This window comes from Castor canadensis, chromosome 2 (assembly GCF_047511655.1).
Source record: "Castor canadensis chromosome 2, mCasCan1.hap1v2, whole genome shotgun sequence".
NCBI classification, from domain to species: Eukaryota; Metazoa; Chordata; class Mammalia; order Rodentia; family Castoridae; genus Castor; species Castor canadensis.
The window spans coordinates 138,387,855-138,407,793 of NC_133387.1; the positions used below are offsets into that span (position 1 = coordinate 138,387,855).

Genomic DNA, 19,939 nt, shown 5'->3' on the forward strand with positions numbered 1-19,939 from the left:
TGCATACATTGTTTGGGTCATTTCTCCCTCCTGCCCCCGTACCACCCTCTTCCCCACGCCCACTTCCAGGCAGAACCTGTTCTGCACTTTTCTCCAGTTCCATTGAAGAGTAAAAATGAGCAATAATAAGAAAGACAAAGCATTTTTGCTAGCTGAGATAAGGACAGCTATACAGAGAGATTCCTAACATTGCTTTCATGTACAAATGTGTTCAGGTTGATTCATCTCTAACTGATCTTTACACTGGTTCCTGATCCCTTTCTTGTGTTGACCTCTGTCACTTTAAGGTTTCTGTATTAATTCCTCTGAAGTGGGGACATCAAATGCTTTCATGTACAGGGTTAGATAGAAAACCTCTTTTCCAATTTTGTTGAAGAGAAGACATAAGCGATAAGAAAGACATGCCATTTTTGATAGTTTGAGATAAGGATAGCTATACAGAGATTCCTAGCATTGCTTCCATGCACATGTGTATTACAACACAAATTGGTTCATTTCTATCAGACCTCTTCACTACCTCCCGGTCACCTTCCCATAGTGGCCTCTGTCAGTTTAAGGTTACTTTATTAGCTCCTGTACATTGGGCACATCAACCACTTTCAAGTTTTAGGTTTCCTTTCCTTTCCCTACTCCTCCTGTACACATTCTCCCGTTAGTGTGTGACCCATGTCAAATAATATATTGCATTTGTTTTAGGTCTAAAGTCTGCATATGAAGGAAGAACATACAACTTTTAGCCTTCTGAGCCTGGCTAACTTCACTTAAGATGATGTTCTCCAGTTCCATCCATTTACTTGCAAATGACAAAATTTCATTTTTCTTCGTGGCTGGGTAAAATGCCATTGTGTAGAAATACCACATTTTCTTAACCCATTCATCAGTATTTGGGCATCTTAGCTGTTTCCATAACTTCGCTATTGTGAATAGTGCATCAATAAATATGGGTGTGAACAAGGGGATTGGACTTTGATCACATGATGAGGTGAGAGCACACAAGGGAGGTATGAGGATAGGCAAGAAACCCAAAAAAAAAAACAAGATAGCATTTGATGTCCTTGGTGCAAAAGAACTAATGCAGAAACTTTAAAGCAACAGAGGACAATGGAGAAGGGGACCAGGAATTAGAGAAAAGGTTAGTTCGAGACGAATTAATTTAGAATGTAACACATATGTACAGGAAAGCAATGCAAGTGAACTCCCTGTACAGCTATCCTTATCTCAACTAGCAAAAACCTTTGGTCCTTCCTATTATTGCTTATACTCTCTCTTCAACAAAATTAGAGATAAGGGCAAAATAGTTTCTGCCTGGTAGCGAGGGGGTAGGAAGGGAGAGGCAGGGGGCGGAGGAAAGGGAGGGGGCGGGGGGAAGGGAGGAGAAATGACCCAAACATTGTATGCACATATGAATAAAAGAAATTAAAACAACAACAACAAAAAAAAACCATGGGTGTGCAGGTGCCTTTGGAATAACCTGAGTCATATTCCTTTGGGTATATCCCTAGGAGTGGTAATGCTGGATCATATGGCAGATCTATGTTTAGTTTTTTTAAGGAGCCTCTGTATTGTTTTCCAAAGTGGTTGTACTAGTTTACATTACCACCAGCAGCGTATGAGGGTTCATTTTCCCCCCTGCATCCTCGCCAACATTTGTTGTTGGCAGTGTTTTTTATGATAGCTATTCTAAAAGGAGTGAGTGAAATCTTAGTATGGTTTTGATTTGCATTTCCTTTATGGCCAGAAATGGTGAGCATTTTTCATGTGTTTTTTTCTCATTGGTTTATCTTGGGTGAAAAAGGAGAGAACCATTTCAAGATTCACAATGTACTGTTTAATGATAAGATCCACACTTATTTAAAAGTCTATCAAAGCTGGGCACTGGTGGTTCACACTTAGCTACTAAGGAGGCAGAGATCAGGAGGATCCCAGTTCAAAGTCAGCCCAGGCAAATAGTTTGCGAGACCCTATCTCAAAAATACCCATTATTAAAAAAGGGCTGGTGGAGTGGCTCAAGGTGTAGGCCCTGAGTTCAAACTCCAGTGCTGTAACAACAAAACAAGACAAAATAAAAGTCTACCACTTAATTAAAATTTTCAACTCATATGAATTTATTATTCAAAAATGACTGTGAATCTTATTTTTCTCATTATCAAATTCTAAATGCCTAATTATCTTCTGCTTTACTGATATTTTAAGGTAAAATTGCTTGAAATAAATATTTCTACTTACATGTACTTTTAGTGAAAATATTTGCTTTCAGCATTTACTTTTTATTGCAAAATTTCTATCTAGAGTTTGTCAGGGAGAGTTTTCTACGTCAAACAAAATAATCATGGTTTCTAAATGCAAATTCCCTCCTTAACTGGGCCCAAATCAAAACCTGAATCATCCACTCTATCTCTTATCTCTTATTGGTTGCATGGCTCTTCCAGCCCAGGGTGATATGACAGGAAGTATAAATTAGAACAGTGATTTGCAAATATTAGCCTGCATCCAAATGACTTGGAGAGCTTGCGAAAACACAGATTCCTGAGACTACGAGTAGTTTCTGGCTCAGTAGATCTGGGATGGAGCCTGAGATTTTGCATTTTTTAACAAGACTTCAGGTGATGCCATAGATCCAGGCGACACACCCAGAGAAGCACTGAATTAGGTCAAAAGATCAAACTCTCTTTCTATATAGCAATGAATATAGAATTTTGAAACTTGTTGAAATCACCATGAGAAGGGGACTAAGGTAGAAAGGAGAAAAATGGAGGGGATGAACCAATTCAGGTTATAATACATATATACATGGAAATGTCACGAGAAAACCCCCTGTGCAGTTATCTTAAACACATAAAAATGTATTTTTTAAAAAACAGAGAACATGAAGATAAAACAGGTCTTTTCTTGGGGGTTGGTACCAGTGGGAGGGGGGAAGACATAAGGAAAGGGTGTAGGAGGGTGAATGTGGTGGAAATGTTATGTATTCATGTATGAAAATGGAAAAATGAGACCTGCTGAAATTATTCTAAGAATGGGTGGAGGTGGGTTAATGGAAAATAATGGAGGGAGTGAATTTAACTAATATATATCGTAATTACTTTTGTAAATGTCACAATGTACCCCTAGTGCAACAATAATATGACAATAATTTTTTTAAATGAGAAGTCTAAAAAAAAAAAGACCAAACTCTCCCAAATCCTGCTCAATGAAGAAAGTGTACTTTATACTTCATTTATTATGTGCAAGGCACATAAGTTTCAAACATACTCTTCCACACAATCTGAACCCCATTGTGTAGATGAAAAGATCTGATGCTAAGTACCTTGATCACAGACACACAGCTAAAGTATGTGACAAACAAGGATTTGAACCCAAGACTATCTAACTCTAATACCCATGCCCTGAACCACTCTACTTAGGAAACTGTCATTGGGAGATTTCAGTAAGAGGCTGAACCTACTCACCCGTGCACGATCTCTGGTCTGGCATTAATGCAAATCCTGGCTGACAGCTGCACTCATAGCTGCCTTCAGAGTTTGTGCAGAAGGTTTCACAACCACCATTCATTATGCTGCATTCATCGATGTCTAGGATAAATGAAAATAATATCACCTGCTGGTATGATCTGAATGTTTATCCTCACCCAAAACACATGTTGAAATTTAATACCATTAGGAAAGTATTAAGAGGAGGGACTTTGATGAGGTGATTAGGTCATAAGGGCCCCAATGTGGATGTGTGGCATTAGTTTGGACCAGGTTGCTGTCTCTCACTCTCTTGCCTCTGCCATGTGATGATGTAGCAAGAAGGCCCACGTCCAATAGCAGCACTCTGAACTTGGACTTTCTAGACCTCTGAACTGTGAGCCAATGAATTTCTATGCATTATAAAACATTCAGTCTAAGATATTCTGTTATAGCAGCACAAAAACAGACAAAAGACACCTTCCTGTGTGTTTGTGATTGTAACAATTCTGTTGGTCACAGATGCAGTTATAAACTTGAATTTCAGTTTGATTAGTTGAGGTTCCAATCCTTTTTAAGAACCTGAGTTGAAGTTCTGTGTTGTCCTGGGCCATGTTTCAGAAGACGCTGTGATGATTTACGGTTTTGGGTGGAAACCATGTGAGACTTGGCAGTTCCACATGATGTACACCCCAAACCAGGCAAAATCTGGCAGCATTTACAAAATTTCACTTGATTTTGGGCACAATAAAGCCACAGGGCTTTCAGGGCCACTCTTCACAGCACAATTAAACCTACAGACGGCCAACCACAAAGCAAAATACTTGTTCCACAAAAAAACCATCTTTAAGGAATGTCAGACATGGCCTGGACCTCAATGTAAGACATGAATATTCCATTATCTTCTTATCCACAGATATCCTTTAAGATCTTTTAGCTGATCTACATTACCTAAGGGCAGAGATCTCATCCTATGCTCATCTCTCCCATAGCACTCACCAAGTTTAGTTTATCTCAGGGTTAGTTATCACTGGCTGATTTGCCTCAGCATGTATATGCATAAACAAGGCATATGCCAGTGTTCATTATTCAAAACAACGTGCATCAAATTATACTTGTTATAGCTAAACCATCCTACATCTTTATTCAACTTGCTCTTTAAACAGATAAGAGAGGCCAGAGTTAAAGATTGTGAGCCACTATGAAAAGGATTTTATTTAAAGACAGATAGGAGATATTAAGTAAAAGTAACTAGAGATGAAAACAGAACTCAGAATACATTGCTTGAGTGTTTAACCAAGAGACTAAGTAAAATAAAGCATAAGACAAAAAAAAAATTATGGAACTCACCAACACAGAACAGCCTATCTGGAGTTGAATGATAACCAGGGTTGCAGGCACACTGATATTTCCCTATGAGGTTCACACAGCGGCCGTTGGGACAGAGGTTTGCACCCAGTTCACACTCATTGATGTCTGTTTAGAAACAAAGATGAGCAGACAGAATCTTCTTTTATACTATTTTTATTAGCATAAATTAATTGCACAGAGGGGTTTCATTATGATAGTTACATACATAAATATAATGTACTTTGATCAAATTTACTTCACCTACATTACTCTTTCTTACCTCCCATCTCTCCTCCCCCTTTATTTTAAGTTTTTAGTGGGCTTCATTATGCTATTTTCATATATAGATATAGTGACTTAGATCATATTCATCCCCCATCACCCTCTCCTTTCCCCTTCCCACTCCTGCTGGTTCCCTATTCCCTCCACCCCCCCGCCAGTCCCCCTTTGAAAACATAAGCTTCTGACTCTGGCTGCAATGTGGGTCTGGCCTCAAGCAAGTGGTCTGAAAGTCTTCCTCCTTACCAATACAGGCAGAGATGTTTGGAGACAGCTGATGACCAGCGGGGCATTCACAGCGGTAGCTTCCCTCTGTGTTTAGGCAAACGCCTCCTCGGCATAGAAGAGGATCTCTCTGACACTCGTCAATATCTGTGAAATGGAAATGACCACGCTGAAGATGATGGTGATGTCCTGATCACCTGTACTACACCATCCCCTTTGCCACCCTCACTTGCTGGGAGTCCTGGCTGCTAATGGCTTGCAGGCTCCCTTCTTGGAGAACTGCTATCCACTCCACTCACAAATGCCTGGGAGGTAAGAGAGTGTACCCCACTCCCAGGCTAGCAGCCACCCTTGGCCAATCATTGATTGGACTGGCGTGGAAGTATGAAATCTTGACCTTGTCTCAACACAGGACAACTCTCTGATGCCGTTCATACTCCAGAGCTCCCTATAGAGTTCAGAGTAAGGCTGAAATGCAGTGGAACTTTTGGCTAATCTTCTAACTCTGCACTGAGCTGCTTCTCTCATGTCCTGACAGGTTCTTCCCAAGAACCCTCCCTCCAAACAAAAGTCACTAGTGCAAGAATCCCCATGTAAAACTTCATTTCTGGGGAACCCGATCTTAGGTCGTCAGCTTAACCTCTACTTGTGACGTCTACTAAAGCTTATGCCTGAACTGTTCTCAATTCACTGTCTATTCCAGGTGTGAAACTGACTTCTGAAAGACTCACAACTGGTCATCAAGGTCACCCACAATCCTACAGCAGGAATTCCCTCATTCTTTACCCATGCTAGTCTCTCTCTGGTACAGACTGTCTCACTGGGAGACCAGTGTCTGTGTGTGTGTTGGGGCGTGGAGGGGGACAGCAGCAAGAACCTGGAAAGTAGGGATCCATGTTTCTTAAAATGCTTTTCTTCCTGTGCTGATCAATGACCACAAACTTACCCATGCAGTTCTTCATCATCATGAATCCACTTTCATAGCCTTCATCGCACTTGCATTCAAAGTCCCCGGGGGTGTTCACACACTGGCCTCGGCCACAGAGGTCAGGAGATATGCGGCACTCATCAATGTCTGCACAGAAACGACAATGGCAGCAGGTGAGTGCTGGGATTGCCTTAATACTTGAGGCACACATAGGAAAGAGAAGAGGTTTTAAAGGCCACCCCCTCTCCTGCCCCCAGAGGCCCATTCACTGACCCGTGCAGTTTCTTTCTTCAGAATCAAGAGCAAAGCCACTGTCGCATCTGCACTTAAAGCTGCCAATGGTGTTTCTGCACTTGCCGTGGGTGCAGAGGCTGGGTATCATCTTGCACTCATTGATATCTTCAAGAAAGAGAAAACGTGGGGAGGAAAAGTTTATAGGCAGTCTTTTAGGAGGTCTCACTGCCTAGTTTTTCAAACCCAGAAGGTTGGAGGGTCTTGACTTCCGGTCTTGACAATACTCATTTCAAAGAATGTGTGGTGGATGTGGCTGCAGCATGTCACCCCATTGAGCACCATGGTTGATTCAGCTGATCTGGCTGGCTAATCAGGTATGCCCTTCCTCTCTCACCACTCCATGTGTGTCTCGTCTCTCCCTAAGCTGTGTGCTCAGTCAAAGAGCATGACCATCCCCTGTACAAGTAGGACTGTTCTTCTGTCAAGGGTATACGAGTAATTGTGCTCTCCTGCTAGAACCTCCAAATAAGCTCTCAAAGGATGTATGGTGATATATGGGATGTGACTAGGTAAACATTTCTGGACTTTTCAACTTCTCCATTTTAGAAATTAGGGAATTAAAGTGTACTTATATGGATGTCTAGAGCCTGTCACACTGCCTGATACATAGTGAATACTTAATAACTCTATTTGTCAAATGAATGTACAAACTATTCTGAACCACAAATGTCTACACTTAAAGCACATAGAAGATGACTAGACTAACTTACCCCACCATCATCAACTGAATGTGCAGCAAAGGCAAGTATTCATTTAGTCGCTGGTGATTTCCTGCATATACCTTAAAATTCTTACAAGAATTTTAAAGAAGTCATTTGTAATTTAAATTGTTTATGAATAACTTGTACTATTTAAATTTTTTTCTTGGTAGTACATACCATTAAGGTTCATCAATATAATTTTAAAGGGCATCTTGTACATTAGAAGACTCTGCATATATGTAACCTGTTACCTGAGCTTCCTTTTACAGGGCCTTTCCAAAGTAGGATCCAAAGCTCAAGAAATACAAGGTCACTTCTCATGGTGCCAGGACAGACAGAGTTGGCAGGTTAATCAAGAACATCAAAGTACTTTGGTGGCAAAGGAAGGAAAGGAGGGAGGGTAGGAGGGAGAGAGAGAGAGAGAGAGAGAGAGAGAGAGAGAAGCAAAAAAGGAAAGAGGGAAGGAGAGAGAGGGGGAAGGAGGAAGGGAAGGTGGGGGAAGAAAAGGAAGAAAAAGAGAGAAAGAAAGGAGGGATGGAGGGATGGAGGGAAGGAGGGAAGAATGGAGGAAGGAAGGAGAGAAAAAGAGAAAGAGGAGTTGTAGTAGGAAGAGAAATCTTTACTTTTCTACACAAAGATAATTAAGTGGTATTTATATACTTATTTCCCATTTTCTGAGTTGATTTAGTTATGAAATATATACTAACTAGGTCCAGACTTTCAAAGTCTGACATGAGGGATAGCAGCACAAACTCTACACTAGGAACACAAGCTGGGCCTTTCTGCATACTTAGAATTCTGAGACACCAATTATCTTTTTTCCACATGCAGAAGTAAACAAGTTCTGTGTCATTGTGCCTAAAAATTTAAATCAATTTTGGAATTAGATTAAGTCTACAGCTTCCTTCTTTGACAAGGATTCTAGCCTATAGCAGGACAAACTAAAATAATATTTGAAACATCGTAAGTCACTGGAGTGATTTACAGTGCTACAGAAAAGAGGTCTGCTGTATTTGGACAAAGACCCGTCACTGGATTCCCAGGCCATGCACTCTCCACTCTATGCTCAGTGGCTGGCAGTGATGCTCCAAATCAGCATCGGCAGATAAAAAGTCAAATCACATGGTTTTAGCAGATGGCATTCAACTTTCCTGGAAGATTTTCCTTTATTTCTTGCTTAGAATGGCATAAAAGATTAATTTGACTACTTAATGGCTAGAGAAGAGGCAAGGGGTCTCAGAAGTTCTGAGATTTGTGCATGGGGGGAGAGGAAGGCTAGCACAGAGTGAACACTTTGCTATATATAATTCAGAAGGCTAAAAATCAATCCAGGCTGAGAAGATGAAGGGATCATCATATTGGTGATCTTCACTGCAATTTCTCTGTTACAACTGGGGGCTCATGGAAAGAAATCCTAACGACCTAAGAAAGAAAACAATCAACCATTGAGAACATTGCACCTTTGAAGAAGGGTTTTCCGTTTGTGATGTCTTTTGTGGCAAATCCAGGTCCTCTGGGACAGAGCTCTTCATACTCTGGGGTATTTCTCATGGGACACTCCTCACATTCCTCACTCCCCCAGGCCGCCCCCACTGAGCAGCAGCAGGCGTCCATGCGGTGACGGCCAGCAATGGGCAGAGTGCACTCCTCATCGTCATACCTCAGGAAGCAGGTTTCCAGGCGGATATCTGTCAGAGGGAATGGGAGGAAACTGAAGACAGCTACTCTACTTCACCACCCCAAACTACCAACTTGTGTTAGGCAAAGTACGACACACATTTGTTGCTATGTACATATTAACTGGAACCCATTTTTTTTTCCTCAAAAGAAAACCAAGGTATGGTGAGTATTCCTGCTTAATAAAGTCTCTTTGTCAGCCCGTATTTGCACCTCCTACTTTTGAAAAGCTCCCTTTCAATTTTAGATGTTTTCTGCTAATTCTATGTAAGGAGCAATAGTCAGAGAACTCCCACAATGTTCTTTGGAAGTTGTTTTCTCCCTATTCAGACACTCCACACATGCACTTACTGCAGGGTACCCTGGCCTCTCCTTTCCAGTTAGAAACATCAAACCGCACTCTATTATTGAAGCATGTCTGACTTGACTCAATCACTACTTCCTCAGACCCACTTCATTTTTGGAGAGGTAGACCGACAGATCTGGAATGAGGTCTGAACTTAAAAGTAAAGAGGAAACAGCAAAAGAAAGCAATTTACTCCTCTCAAATATTACCTCTGCCTCAACATGTGCCAGTTTTCAGGATATGCATAGGATGCTTCTATCACTAAGCCCAAATTCATGGGATTATGAGGAAAAGTAAAAGACTACCAGAGCAGAGGCCAGATGATTTGGATTTTGGAATGTTCTGCACCTAAGCTGTTTGTTACAGCCAAATGATTACCCCTAAACTTGAATTTCTATATTTGTTAAATAATATTGCACCCACTCTCCAGAGGTGCTGGGAAGCTCAAATGAGACTGGGCATCTGGAAACTGCAAAATATGATTAAACTGTAAGATGTCTCTTCCTTCTCATTCTTCTCAATGTGGTCATTGTTCTCAATGTGCCCGAACTTTCTCTAATGTTAAAAACCTTCTGAAGGCTCTGGGTAATGTTATGGTTAGGTTGCCTATATCAAGATGGGTAATTTAAAAGCAAATCACAAATTAAACCTTGGAGCATCTTCCAAGTGAAGAACCTAGGTTTGCATTAAATGCTGTCTTCCACCTAAGACTCAGAGTAGGATTAACTGATATCCTTAGTTACTAAAACTCCAGGCTCTGAGTTTCCTTTTCTAGTCAATATTGCTTACTCTTTAATGTTAAAGTTCTGTGTCTAAAGGCTTGTTGGTTCTAATTTGTAATTGATAAAAATCCCTCAAATGCATCCCAGTCTTAACCACCTACAATGGTTTTCACTAAAGATGTTCTTCAGTTTGAGATGGTTTCAACACTATAGCAAACACCATTTCTGGAGCCATGGACTCAGTAACCAGTGATCCAAGGGACACTGGCAGTCAGAATCCATAGTAGTAACACTAGAAAAGTCCAGCAGACAACATAAACATGACTGTGGGGTCTCAAACTTGCTGACCATGGCAACACTTCTAAGGACTTAGAGTTCTAGATTCTGTGTCCAGTCTCTTACATATCATTGGGATGGGATGATTGGGTTTTGAAGTACCTACTTGGGCTTCACAGTTGGCATGAAGAATTCCATCTAACCTGGCCCACCTCAGCTTTACTCTCCAGGGTGGTGAAACTTTGCTCCTGATACCCATAGGTGTTTCCTACAAGGACTTGTCTTACTGGTCAATGGCAGGACATGCCTAGAAGACATGGGCTACAGTTTTCCATTAAGTGCAAGTGTTGTTGTTTTGCCATCTTATATCCTGCAGCCCATGGCATATGGCAGGGTGGGGTGGAAGATCCAAGAACTTTGGGATAAAAACTATGATGGTAATGATTTCAGGAATAGTTACAGAAGGACAAAGGACTAAAGTTTCTCCTTACTAACATACTCTCTACTCTTCTTAGGAGAAAACATAAAGCTTGAGGTAGGAAGGTCATTTGTCAAAGAATCCCTCCCAGATTCTAATGGACATGTGGAATTTGGAAGTGTGTGTCTATGTTTAGGATCAAATGTCCAGATGTGTCTTGTTAATTAAGTTTTTAAAATTTTTAAGAAATGGTCATTAGAAAAATGAGTTGAGTATTTACCAAGGCAGATTCTTCCTGTGGCATCCAAAGTCATTCCACTGGGACACTGACATTTGAACGATCCTCTAGAGTTGACACACAGGCCATTTTTGCACACTCCTGGGAACACTTCACATTCATCTATATCTAAAAAGGAAAAAAAAGCATGAAGTTAATATGCTAGTATGAGATAATTCTATCTTGTTCTTTCGTGCATTCATTATTAGTCTCACAACAGAAAAGGCCTTTTTAAACTTAGTAAGTTTAAAAATCTAGTTTGCTTCTGAATAGTTCATGTAGACTCTCTGGGGAGGAGCTATTTGACTAGAAACCAGACTACTATGCTAAAGCTATAACAGTTTCTCCATTGGTCTCAGGGAATACCTTTTGAGTAGTAGAGATAAGGAGTGGGTTCTTGGGGACAGCTCAGGTAGCCGTGACCATCTCAGGTGAGGCTCCTAGGAACCATATAATTAACTTCATGAGACCAGATGTCAGGAAATAGAGAAGCTCAAACCTAGTCTTTCAAACTAGCAAAGAAATCAATTGAAGAAGAAAAATCCTGCTGAGGAATACGTAGGCTGGTTAAGAGTCTCTTTCAAGAAATGCTGAGATGTCTCCCCAAAATGTGTAGTTAGTTCTAAGTTAGCAATGGTCTCAGTGTTTTGTCAGCACTGTGGTGGTCCCTGCCTGGATGGCAAAGAGTCAAAAGACATGCATGTGCATCATGCATCATTCACTCAGTCTCTCAAATGTACCAATCCTTCCCAGTTTGCTTAATGGAAAGCAGTGTGTTCTCTGCATTCAGTTTGGAAAACTATTCATCATCAAGTAAATCCAAAGAAAGGCACTTACTTGTCAATGCCAAAAAGGGGAGCATTAGTAAAGAAATGCACACACACTGTGTCTCTATTTTGAAGAAATGACTTTCCAAGGTAGGAATTTGAAAAAAATTCTACATCTTTCTTTGGAGTAGAGCTAAATGGGGATGAGGTGAAATCTACCTTTTTTTTTTTTTTTTTTATTCTGGCCACTTGCAACCCAAAATCTGCTGCTGAGTTCAGATAAGTTATTAACAGTGGTCTGGACCAGAAAAAAAGGCCAAAGGATTCAGTCATCATTTGGAAAGCAAGACCTTGGGTGGGGGTTGTAGTGTTCCTCTTTGTTTTAACAGGGAAGAAAAACTTCATTTCATCCCACATATGGGACTAATTGCTGTTTTTAAAATATTTCAGCTGCTGTGTCATGGCAGGTTGCGTTAGTCACCATGACCTATAACTATCTGGGACTCTGTGAAAGAAGCAGCAAATTGGAGAAAATCCACATAGATCTTCAAAAAAGAGGCAAAAGAGTGAGTTCTTCTAAATCAACCATGACTATGAAACAAGCAAACAGAATCTCGGGGCAAACCAAGAGGAATTCAGATTTTATAATCTCATCAGAACTTTCCTGTTTTTCTCTATCAGATAACATTTTGGAAGTACAGCTACTCTAAACTACAGTCAGCCTAAAACATTTTCAATCACCCTGTCCTTTGTCCATAGTGATCTGACACTGGCAACAGCATTCCATATGCTTTTGAAATTAACATCTGTTCTCGTCTCAGTTCTCATTATGTTTTTCTCTGCTGCATATTTCTCGTTCTGAGGTTACATGACCCCTTTATCCAGTCCAAGTTAACACAAGCATTCTTCATACACACAGAGATATGTGTTTTACAAATCATCAGACATACCCTCACATTGGGTCCCTTTAATTCTTGAGAACCCTTTACCACATATGGGATCTGCGAAAAAAGAAAAAAAAAAGATAATAATCTCCAGACTTTGTAGTTATGATATATTGTAAGAAACATGAAAGAGGACCTGGAACATGAATTGGTTTTGTTGCTATGAATAAGCGCAAAAAAATGTTTCTGAGACACCAAAGGTAAGGAAGAATGATAATGAAATGTCTAAGCTCAAGTCCCCTAAGATATCTCAATAGATACAAAGGTACAACAAGCTGTAGTAACTGTTAAGCAGGAAACTGAATACAGATTTCTTTCTTGCTATTAGCACGAAGACAGGAATCACACTATAAAACTACTGTTAAATAAACAAAGCAAGAACAGCTTAGAATTTAGAGATCTCAAAGCCTGGAACATTCACACTACATAAATTTATAGTTCATACATTGAAACATTGAATCAGCAAACCATCAATGAGGCTCTCAAACCTCAGCTTCCCAATGGATTTAGAAGTTCACCAGAAACCCTTTCAAGGCTGAGTCATGAATACTGGTTTCTTTTCTTTCCCCCCCTTTTTTTTTTCCTATCTATTAGCTGTTTAGAAGAAAATCTGTACCTATAAAAAGCTCAGGACCCCTAACCACATGGTTCTTAGACAGCCAGCAGGAACTAGGGATTCAGTGATACAGCAGAAGCCAACCACATTACTGTGCAGAGATAGAAAAAGAAAAACTAACCGAATCACATGAAATTATTGTCCTTGACATTTCTCTTATTTTCCATTCAGGAATGTGTTTCGTTGAGGTCATCAGAGTTAAATCTTTTAAAATTCCCATGCAAACCTAAATAAATGAAGCACTGGGTCTCCCCTTGCCATGCAAAGCCACAGGCTATTTCTCTTACCAACTTGGCATATGGTGCATGGGCTCCCCCAGGCAGCGCCAAGAGACGAGCAGCACTGGGACTTCAAGGTGGCTCCGTTGATGTTGATCTCACACCGTCCACCGATGACAGTCTGCCAACATGTGCCCTTGATGGTTTCTTTGTGGGAGGTGGAGGAAGAAGGACAGATAGTATTTAATGGAGATTTAATAGACTCTGTATCAAAAAATTCAAGCACACATACTGGAATCGCAGTAGGAATAGCATATTACGTAAGGAATAAAGATTGTTTTTAATGTTGCACTTATGCTTTCTTTTCAGTAAAAACTGACATTAAGTATAGCAGCATTGATAAGCATAGAAAAAAAATCTAAGAAAGATGAATACCTATGCAGATAGTCTTGGTTGGATCCAAGGTACTTTCAGGAGAACATTCACAAATAAAAGAACCAGGGCTGTTCTTGCAGACTCCATTAATGCAAGGACTTGACTCACATTCATCAATGTCTGAAATAAAAACAAGTCTACATTACTGCAAAAAGCTAGTGTTGGGCATAAAATGAGTACTTCAATTTTGGCCTCAATTGCTACTGCATATTCTTAGATAGTAAAGCTAAACCAAATTGCTTTTTTTAGACTGCATGAAATGCTAAAATAGTAATTGAACATATCTCTCTAGCATAGAGTCTGGCACTTGGCTGAATCTTTTTATCAGTAAATCTGGACCAAATGCATGTGCGATTCCCAAATTATGAATTCAAATGGTATACATAATATTTGTTTCATCTATTAAGTGATGGTAATTAAAAATGCTAGTTGAAGGCAAAATAAATACTTCAAGTTTGACCCTTAAATGGAAAATAAAATGCTAATTATGAGTAAATGCCATCGGTTGTGAAATTTATACAAGTGCCACTCAGAAACACAGAATTTTAACTAAATTGACCTCGCTGTTTAAAATAGAAGTGACATTTATTCTCATTCTATTCAAAAAGATAGCAAAGATGTAAGATCAGAAATATTGTTTACCTTCACAGGTCTTCAGATCAGGTTTGTATATAAATCCCTTGGGACAGGTACAGACAAAACTTCCAGGAGTATTTCTGCATTGTCCATTGTCACAAAGTAGACTGTTCAGGACACATTCATTAATATCTGCAAAGCCAATAACAATGAACCTATGAAAGAGCCCCATTCATCGACTGTCATTTCTTTGCCCCTTTAAGTTTGGTCTTTAAAGTCATAATGGTATGATCAAATCCACCAAAGAGGAAAAACTCCTGTACCATTGTTTTTTGCCTAACCTACCTCATTTTAGTAAAAATGACATTGAGAGGATGTGGGGAAAGGGTATAGAAGGATGAATATAGGGCAAATACTGTGTACACATGTATGTAAGTGGAAAATGAGACCTGTTGAAACTACCGGAGGAATGGGGGAGAGGGAATAAACAAAATAAAATTTTAAAAATATGAGCTTGATCTGGTTATCTAAGTCAGATATCTACAAAGTCTTAAATCATTAGATACTATTTAATTCACTTCTTTCTTTAGTAGAAAGAAACTGGATTTCTGTAAATTATTCATCGTTATTTTGAATAACTGTTTCACTGTGTCAGAGTTAGGACTAATCTTATTGATTTAAGGAACTAAATAAATATTTAGAAGTGTGGTTCATCTTTGATATCTGTTAGTTCCAGGATGGACACTTTTTCCTCAAATAATTTAAATCATCTCCAGTTATGTTTATAAAGTATGAAGCAATCTGAAGAGTTTATAGTTGTCATGGGGAATTTAGACTAGCAATTCAGAGAACTGAGGAAAACTCCTTGCTTTCAGTAAAGTAATATGCCTGTCTGAAGCAGAAAGCTAATTTAAGGTATGTAGATATTTAGGAAATGTAGAAATTATGCAGTTCATTATATCCCTTTGAGCTAAATTACATAACACAGTCTATGAAATACACTAGGCATTCAGAAGGAATGGTTTACACATTGAGAGAGTCTAATTAGATCTTCATTTCACATGTTTGTAGCCCCAACATAAAGGAGACACAAATTTAGTCCTGGAGAATTACAGGCACTGTGCATTTCACAGCAGTAAATACACTTAAATCTACAACACATTTATAAAGTGCATAAATATGGAAAATCAAGTATACAGTTATATTAGTGTTGAGCAAACAGCATGCTGGGAATTTTATCAAAGCAAGGTAAGGAATGTTAATTCTTTCTGGGAGGGTTCCTATGACCAGAGGGATTCAAGTGCTAAAATAAAGGACATTATAAGAAAAATAACTTGATGGCCAGGGAAACAGGTAGTAGGAAATTTATTCTCTAGGCTCAGAACATAGAGTGACCCTACTACTAGATAGCAGAGTCCAGCACTCAACAAGTCACTTATAAAGTATGCTGCATTTCAGTACTTTGCATTGAAAGAATGAAAAGAAGGACTTTGAGGTTTATTGCAACTTGCATTATCTCTGAATAATTACATGTTCCAAAGATAGATCAGTTTCTTAGACCCAGGCCTTTCAAACATTGTCTCTAAGATACAACCAGTGGCAGAAGAGGAAGCTCCTAACTCCCAAAGCCCTAAATGACTTTCAGAAAGCAAAAAATACATTTGAGATCTCCCAGTTTATCTCATTAATTTTTATCCTATTCCATAAAGGCATATTTGCTTATATGTAAAATGTGTTTGGCCTCCAAATCAAAAAGATACACCATCTTATATTTTAGTTTTGGCATATTCTGACATATTCCCATGAGTATGAAGATCTTGGTTTCAGAAGTTCAAATTCCAGAAACCTGAAGCCAGTGTATCACTGCACTACAGAATGGACAAGCTTATTACTGCTTATTAGATCAGTGTCTAAGCAGTAATAAGCTGTGTTTTCTCTGATTATTTCTAATAAGTAGTTGGGAAAAGAGCTGTTTCAGTAACAATATGGATGACTTTCTGGCTACATGAGAACAGCATAGACTAAGTATTATTCTGAGCATTTTATATATCTTAGAAGCTTGCCTTTTATGGAGTGAATCTGTTATATGATTATAAATAAGACGTCAAGATTTGGTTATGCAAATGTTTGCTAATCAAGATATGCATGTCAATCCAAAGTGTAAAGTCTTCTTCACTCAGTCCTACAAGCTACTCAAGAGCAGTTTCCTCCAGGCAACAAAAGAAGAAATGTATTATACATGCATTGTCTTAGAAAACAGGTGAAACTTCTTACCAACACAGTTCTTCCCAGTTATATCCACTTCATATCCTGAATTGCATATACATTTGTAGGTCCCACGAAGATTTTCACAAATTCCATTTGGGCATATATCAGGATCTAATGCACATTCATTTATATCTGCACCACCAAAAAGTTCAAAATCAATCACATTCTAAAATAAACCTCAGATGAACTGTTAAAACCATAACAGTACAATTCACCTAATGACCTTAGGACTTCTTGAATGGAGCAGGAAGGATTTCACTTGGAAGAGAAAGCTCAATCCCTTTTTCTAACTGTAAAGTATTCTGCATCAAATCTTTCTTCCATGAGTCCCTAAGAGGAAATTGGCATCTGAGCTGGGGTTACAAGATTACCACTCTTGAGTCAAGCTGAAGAAGATGTCCTGGAATTCACCTGGTCCAAGCACCAAGATGGAAACATGGACCAACTACTGAGCCCAAGTCCCTACCACCGGTCTTCTTGCCACCAGCCCTTCCTTCCTGGGTCTGTCTTCCACACTGCCCATTCTCAATTCCTAAAAACGAGTGATATGTCATGCCCAGGGTCCAAATTTTGATAGGTTTAATAACATCCTCAACATTAAATTGAAATATGAATCCTTTGTTTATTCTCTCCAAATTTCTCACTCTTCCATGAACATTTTGTGTAGGGAGCACCTGCAGTAAGGCTCTCTCTTCATTGATCCAAAGCTAGCTCAAAAGCCTCTGCTTACCCTCCCTCAGAAGGCTGAGTCCTCCCTCTTCTGTGCTCTCACAGACTGAGGGGAGCCCTAACAGTGAACAGAAATGCAGTTGGGTAATATGTGAATGGCAGTCTCACATCCTGGTGCTTGACTTTTCTAAAATCAGGGTTGACTTTTTTTATTCTCCAAGTCCCTATCGCAACTGCTTCTTCCACATTAACTCAATCATTACAAATTTCCTTACTTTTCTACATTCCTTCTGTATCTTTACCTACATCTAAGGATGAAATTAATCATGCTGAACAAACTGACAACTCAATCAGTCCACTTTTGCTCTCAAAACTCTCCTAATCAACTTGTCTAGTTTTATATTAATTAGAAAATCCCTTCCTCTTGTCATCTATGATGCTCCATTTAAAAAGAATTTTTCCTTATGGCACCAATATTTCTCTGGTTCTAGTGTCTACACAGTATTTTATTCTCTTCCAAATTAGTGGCTATAACTGCTTGCTGCAAGAGAGAAGATGGCTCCCAGTGACATCTTATAATAGCTGGGCCCTTAACAGTTAAGAACTCTTTCTGTGAATGGATGACAGAGCCCATAATCCTGAATTCTATTTTATAGCGGAAAATCCAAAGAAGGCCTTCACCTTCTCCAGTCATTCTGTCTCATCTCCATCTCTCTGAGAGATCCCAGCCTCTTCCGTGAGCAAGACCCATACCCACATCTGATCCCACTCTGCCACGGGGGCTTCTAGGCATCTCAGAGACATCATGCTGTGATGGCCAGAAAGGGTCAGGACAGACTGGTATCAAGGGACCAACTGGAAACCTACAGGAAGGCCCAATGCTGCCTCAAGGTAGTAAATTGTGAAAGTACTCCTTACCAGTGCCTGCTGATGTCATTCCTGGCCCACTGCTGCAGAGAGCCTGATATTCCGCTGCAATAAATTAACAGATAATAAATGATTCCCTTGTTTGCAGAACAGGTCAATCCTGCCCTTAGCTTTGCACACATCATTTCCAACAAAGTGAGTAGAACCAAAATAAAGTGGCTAAGGAAAGGGAGGCATTTCCTGGGGGAGTCACCTTTACACCAGGCTCTCATTTTAAAGGTTCCACATCACAGAGGAAATCGACTATGAAGGATATAGGCAAGTTATAGCTATTCCTTGTGCAAAGCACTTTCGGAAAAGGTATTTTTCCTTCAACTTGATTTTGTTCACCAGGGAACACTTTACACTTACAGTGAAATGTGCCTGTTAAAATGTGGTTTCTTAACTCTTAATAAAACTTTCTCCCACCATCTTGGGAATAATTTTGTTTCAGCGCTAGCTGGTTTTTTCAGTACAATCAAGTTCTTCACATTTTGTTTCCCTCTGTAAATTCTCTTGGCTCTCCTCATAAGAACAAACAGGGTGTCTTGTGTTCACATGTATTTTTAAAGTTAATATTTATCGGGATATTAGATTCATTTTCCATAACAAATTCACAGGGAAAGTATTGCTGAATGTTAAATTATGAGATCTTTTAGCAGCAATTGAGCATGTAAGATATAGTCATATATTTGGAATCAGATCTCCATTTCTTAAATGGAAATGTTTTGCATACAGTTCCAATGATAGTGAGATGAACAAAAGTATGAATGATAAAAATGGAGAACTAGCTGGAATCATACTTTATCCAAGAAAAAGAAACTAAGGTGTCTCCTTTTTCTCCCCCATGGTTTCTGGCAGGCACAGTCTCATCGTCAAGTGTAAACTATCTGTGCGTTAAATAGAAGTCCTGTAGATTAGGGATGAGCGGAGGCTGACTTAGCCTCCTTACTGAAGCAAGCAGTTCTTAGACTTCTGCATGCTAGAGTATTGTATTTTTGATGACAGTGAATACAAATGAGTTTTTAAAAAAAACATAAAATTAAGGGTGAAGCCATAACATTAAGAGTGAATCCTTAACAAATGGCAATTTCAGAATACTCGTTTTTAAATCATCTTAAAAGCACCCAAAAAAGGAACCAATGATAAGGTGGCTGTATTTAAAAGCCAGAGACTGAGAAAAAGAAACAAACGAACAAAATCCTCATCTTTGTTACTCTCTCCCATTAGTAATTAAGATATTCATGAAATGCTGTAAATAATAAAATAAGAAAACAAAATCCTGCCAGTTCTGTGAACAGCAGTTTTACAGGTAATGCAGATGACCTAACATTGATCTTCACAGAAGCAAAGTAAGGTTACCATTGTTTTCCATGTGGGCGGGATCTGGAAATAGACTATTCTCTCCTGTGTTGCGAATTCAGATGGGTATGGAATTGAATGCTGATGACTATGCTTATTGCTGGGGAGCAAATTCTTTCCCCTGATAGTTTTCAATTCTGGGAAATAAGGATAATGACACCCATGTCAAATGGTATCTCTATAGATTTAATGCACATGGTTCATATGCAATTGTGTGCAGCTCATACTCTGAGGTA

At 39.3% G+C, this 19,939-nt stretch overlaps 1 protein-coding gene across 2 annotated transcripts in view; it reads right to left on the minus strand.

Annotated features, from left to right (window-relative positions):
* Fbn1 (fibrillin 1) overlaps positions 1 to 19,939 on the minus strand; it is a 237,322-nt gene that overhangs the window by 74,788 nt on the left and 142,595 nt on the right. For both annotated transcript variants that reach the window (XM_020160570.2, XM_074065892.1), the window contains exons 18-30: positions 18,354 to 18,407; positions 16,773 to 16,898; positions 14,565 to 14,690; positions 13,923 to 14,042; positions 13,557 to 13,694; positions 12,660 to 12,710; positions 10,946 to 11,071; positions 8,687 to 8,914; positions 6,505 to 6,630; positions 6,250 to 6,378; positions 5,325 to 5,450; positions 4,800 to 4,925; positions 3,450 to 3,572 (exon numbers count right to left, since the gene is read on the minus strand). In XM_020160570.2, coding sequence (XP_020016159.1) covers positions 3,450 to 3,572; positions 4,800 to 4,925; positions 5,325 to 5,450; positions 6,250 to 6,378; positions 6,505 to 6,630; positions 8,687 to 8,914; positions 10,946 to 11,071; positions 12,660 to 12,710; positions 13,557 to 13,694; positions 13,923 to 14,042; positions 14,565 to 14,690; positions 16,773 to 16,898; positions 18,354 to 18,407 — 1,599 coding nt within the window. The remainder of the gene's footprint in view (positions 1 to 3,449; positions 3,573 to 4,799; positions 4,926 to 5,324; positions 5,451 to 6,249; positions 6,379 to 6,504; positions 6,631 to 8,686; positions 8,915 to 10,945; positions 11,072 to 12,659; positions 12,711 to 13,556; positions 13,695 to 13,922; positions 14,043 to 14,564; positions 14,691 to 16,772; positions 16,899 to 18,353; positions 18,408 to 19,939) is intronic.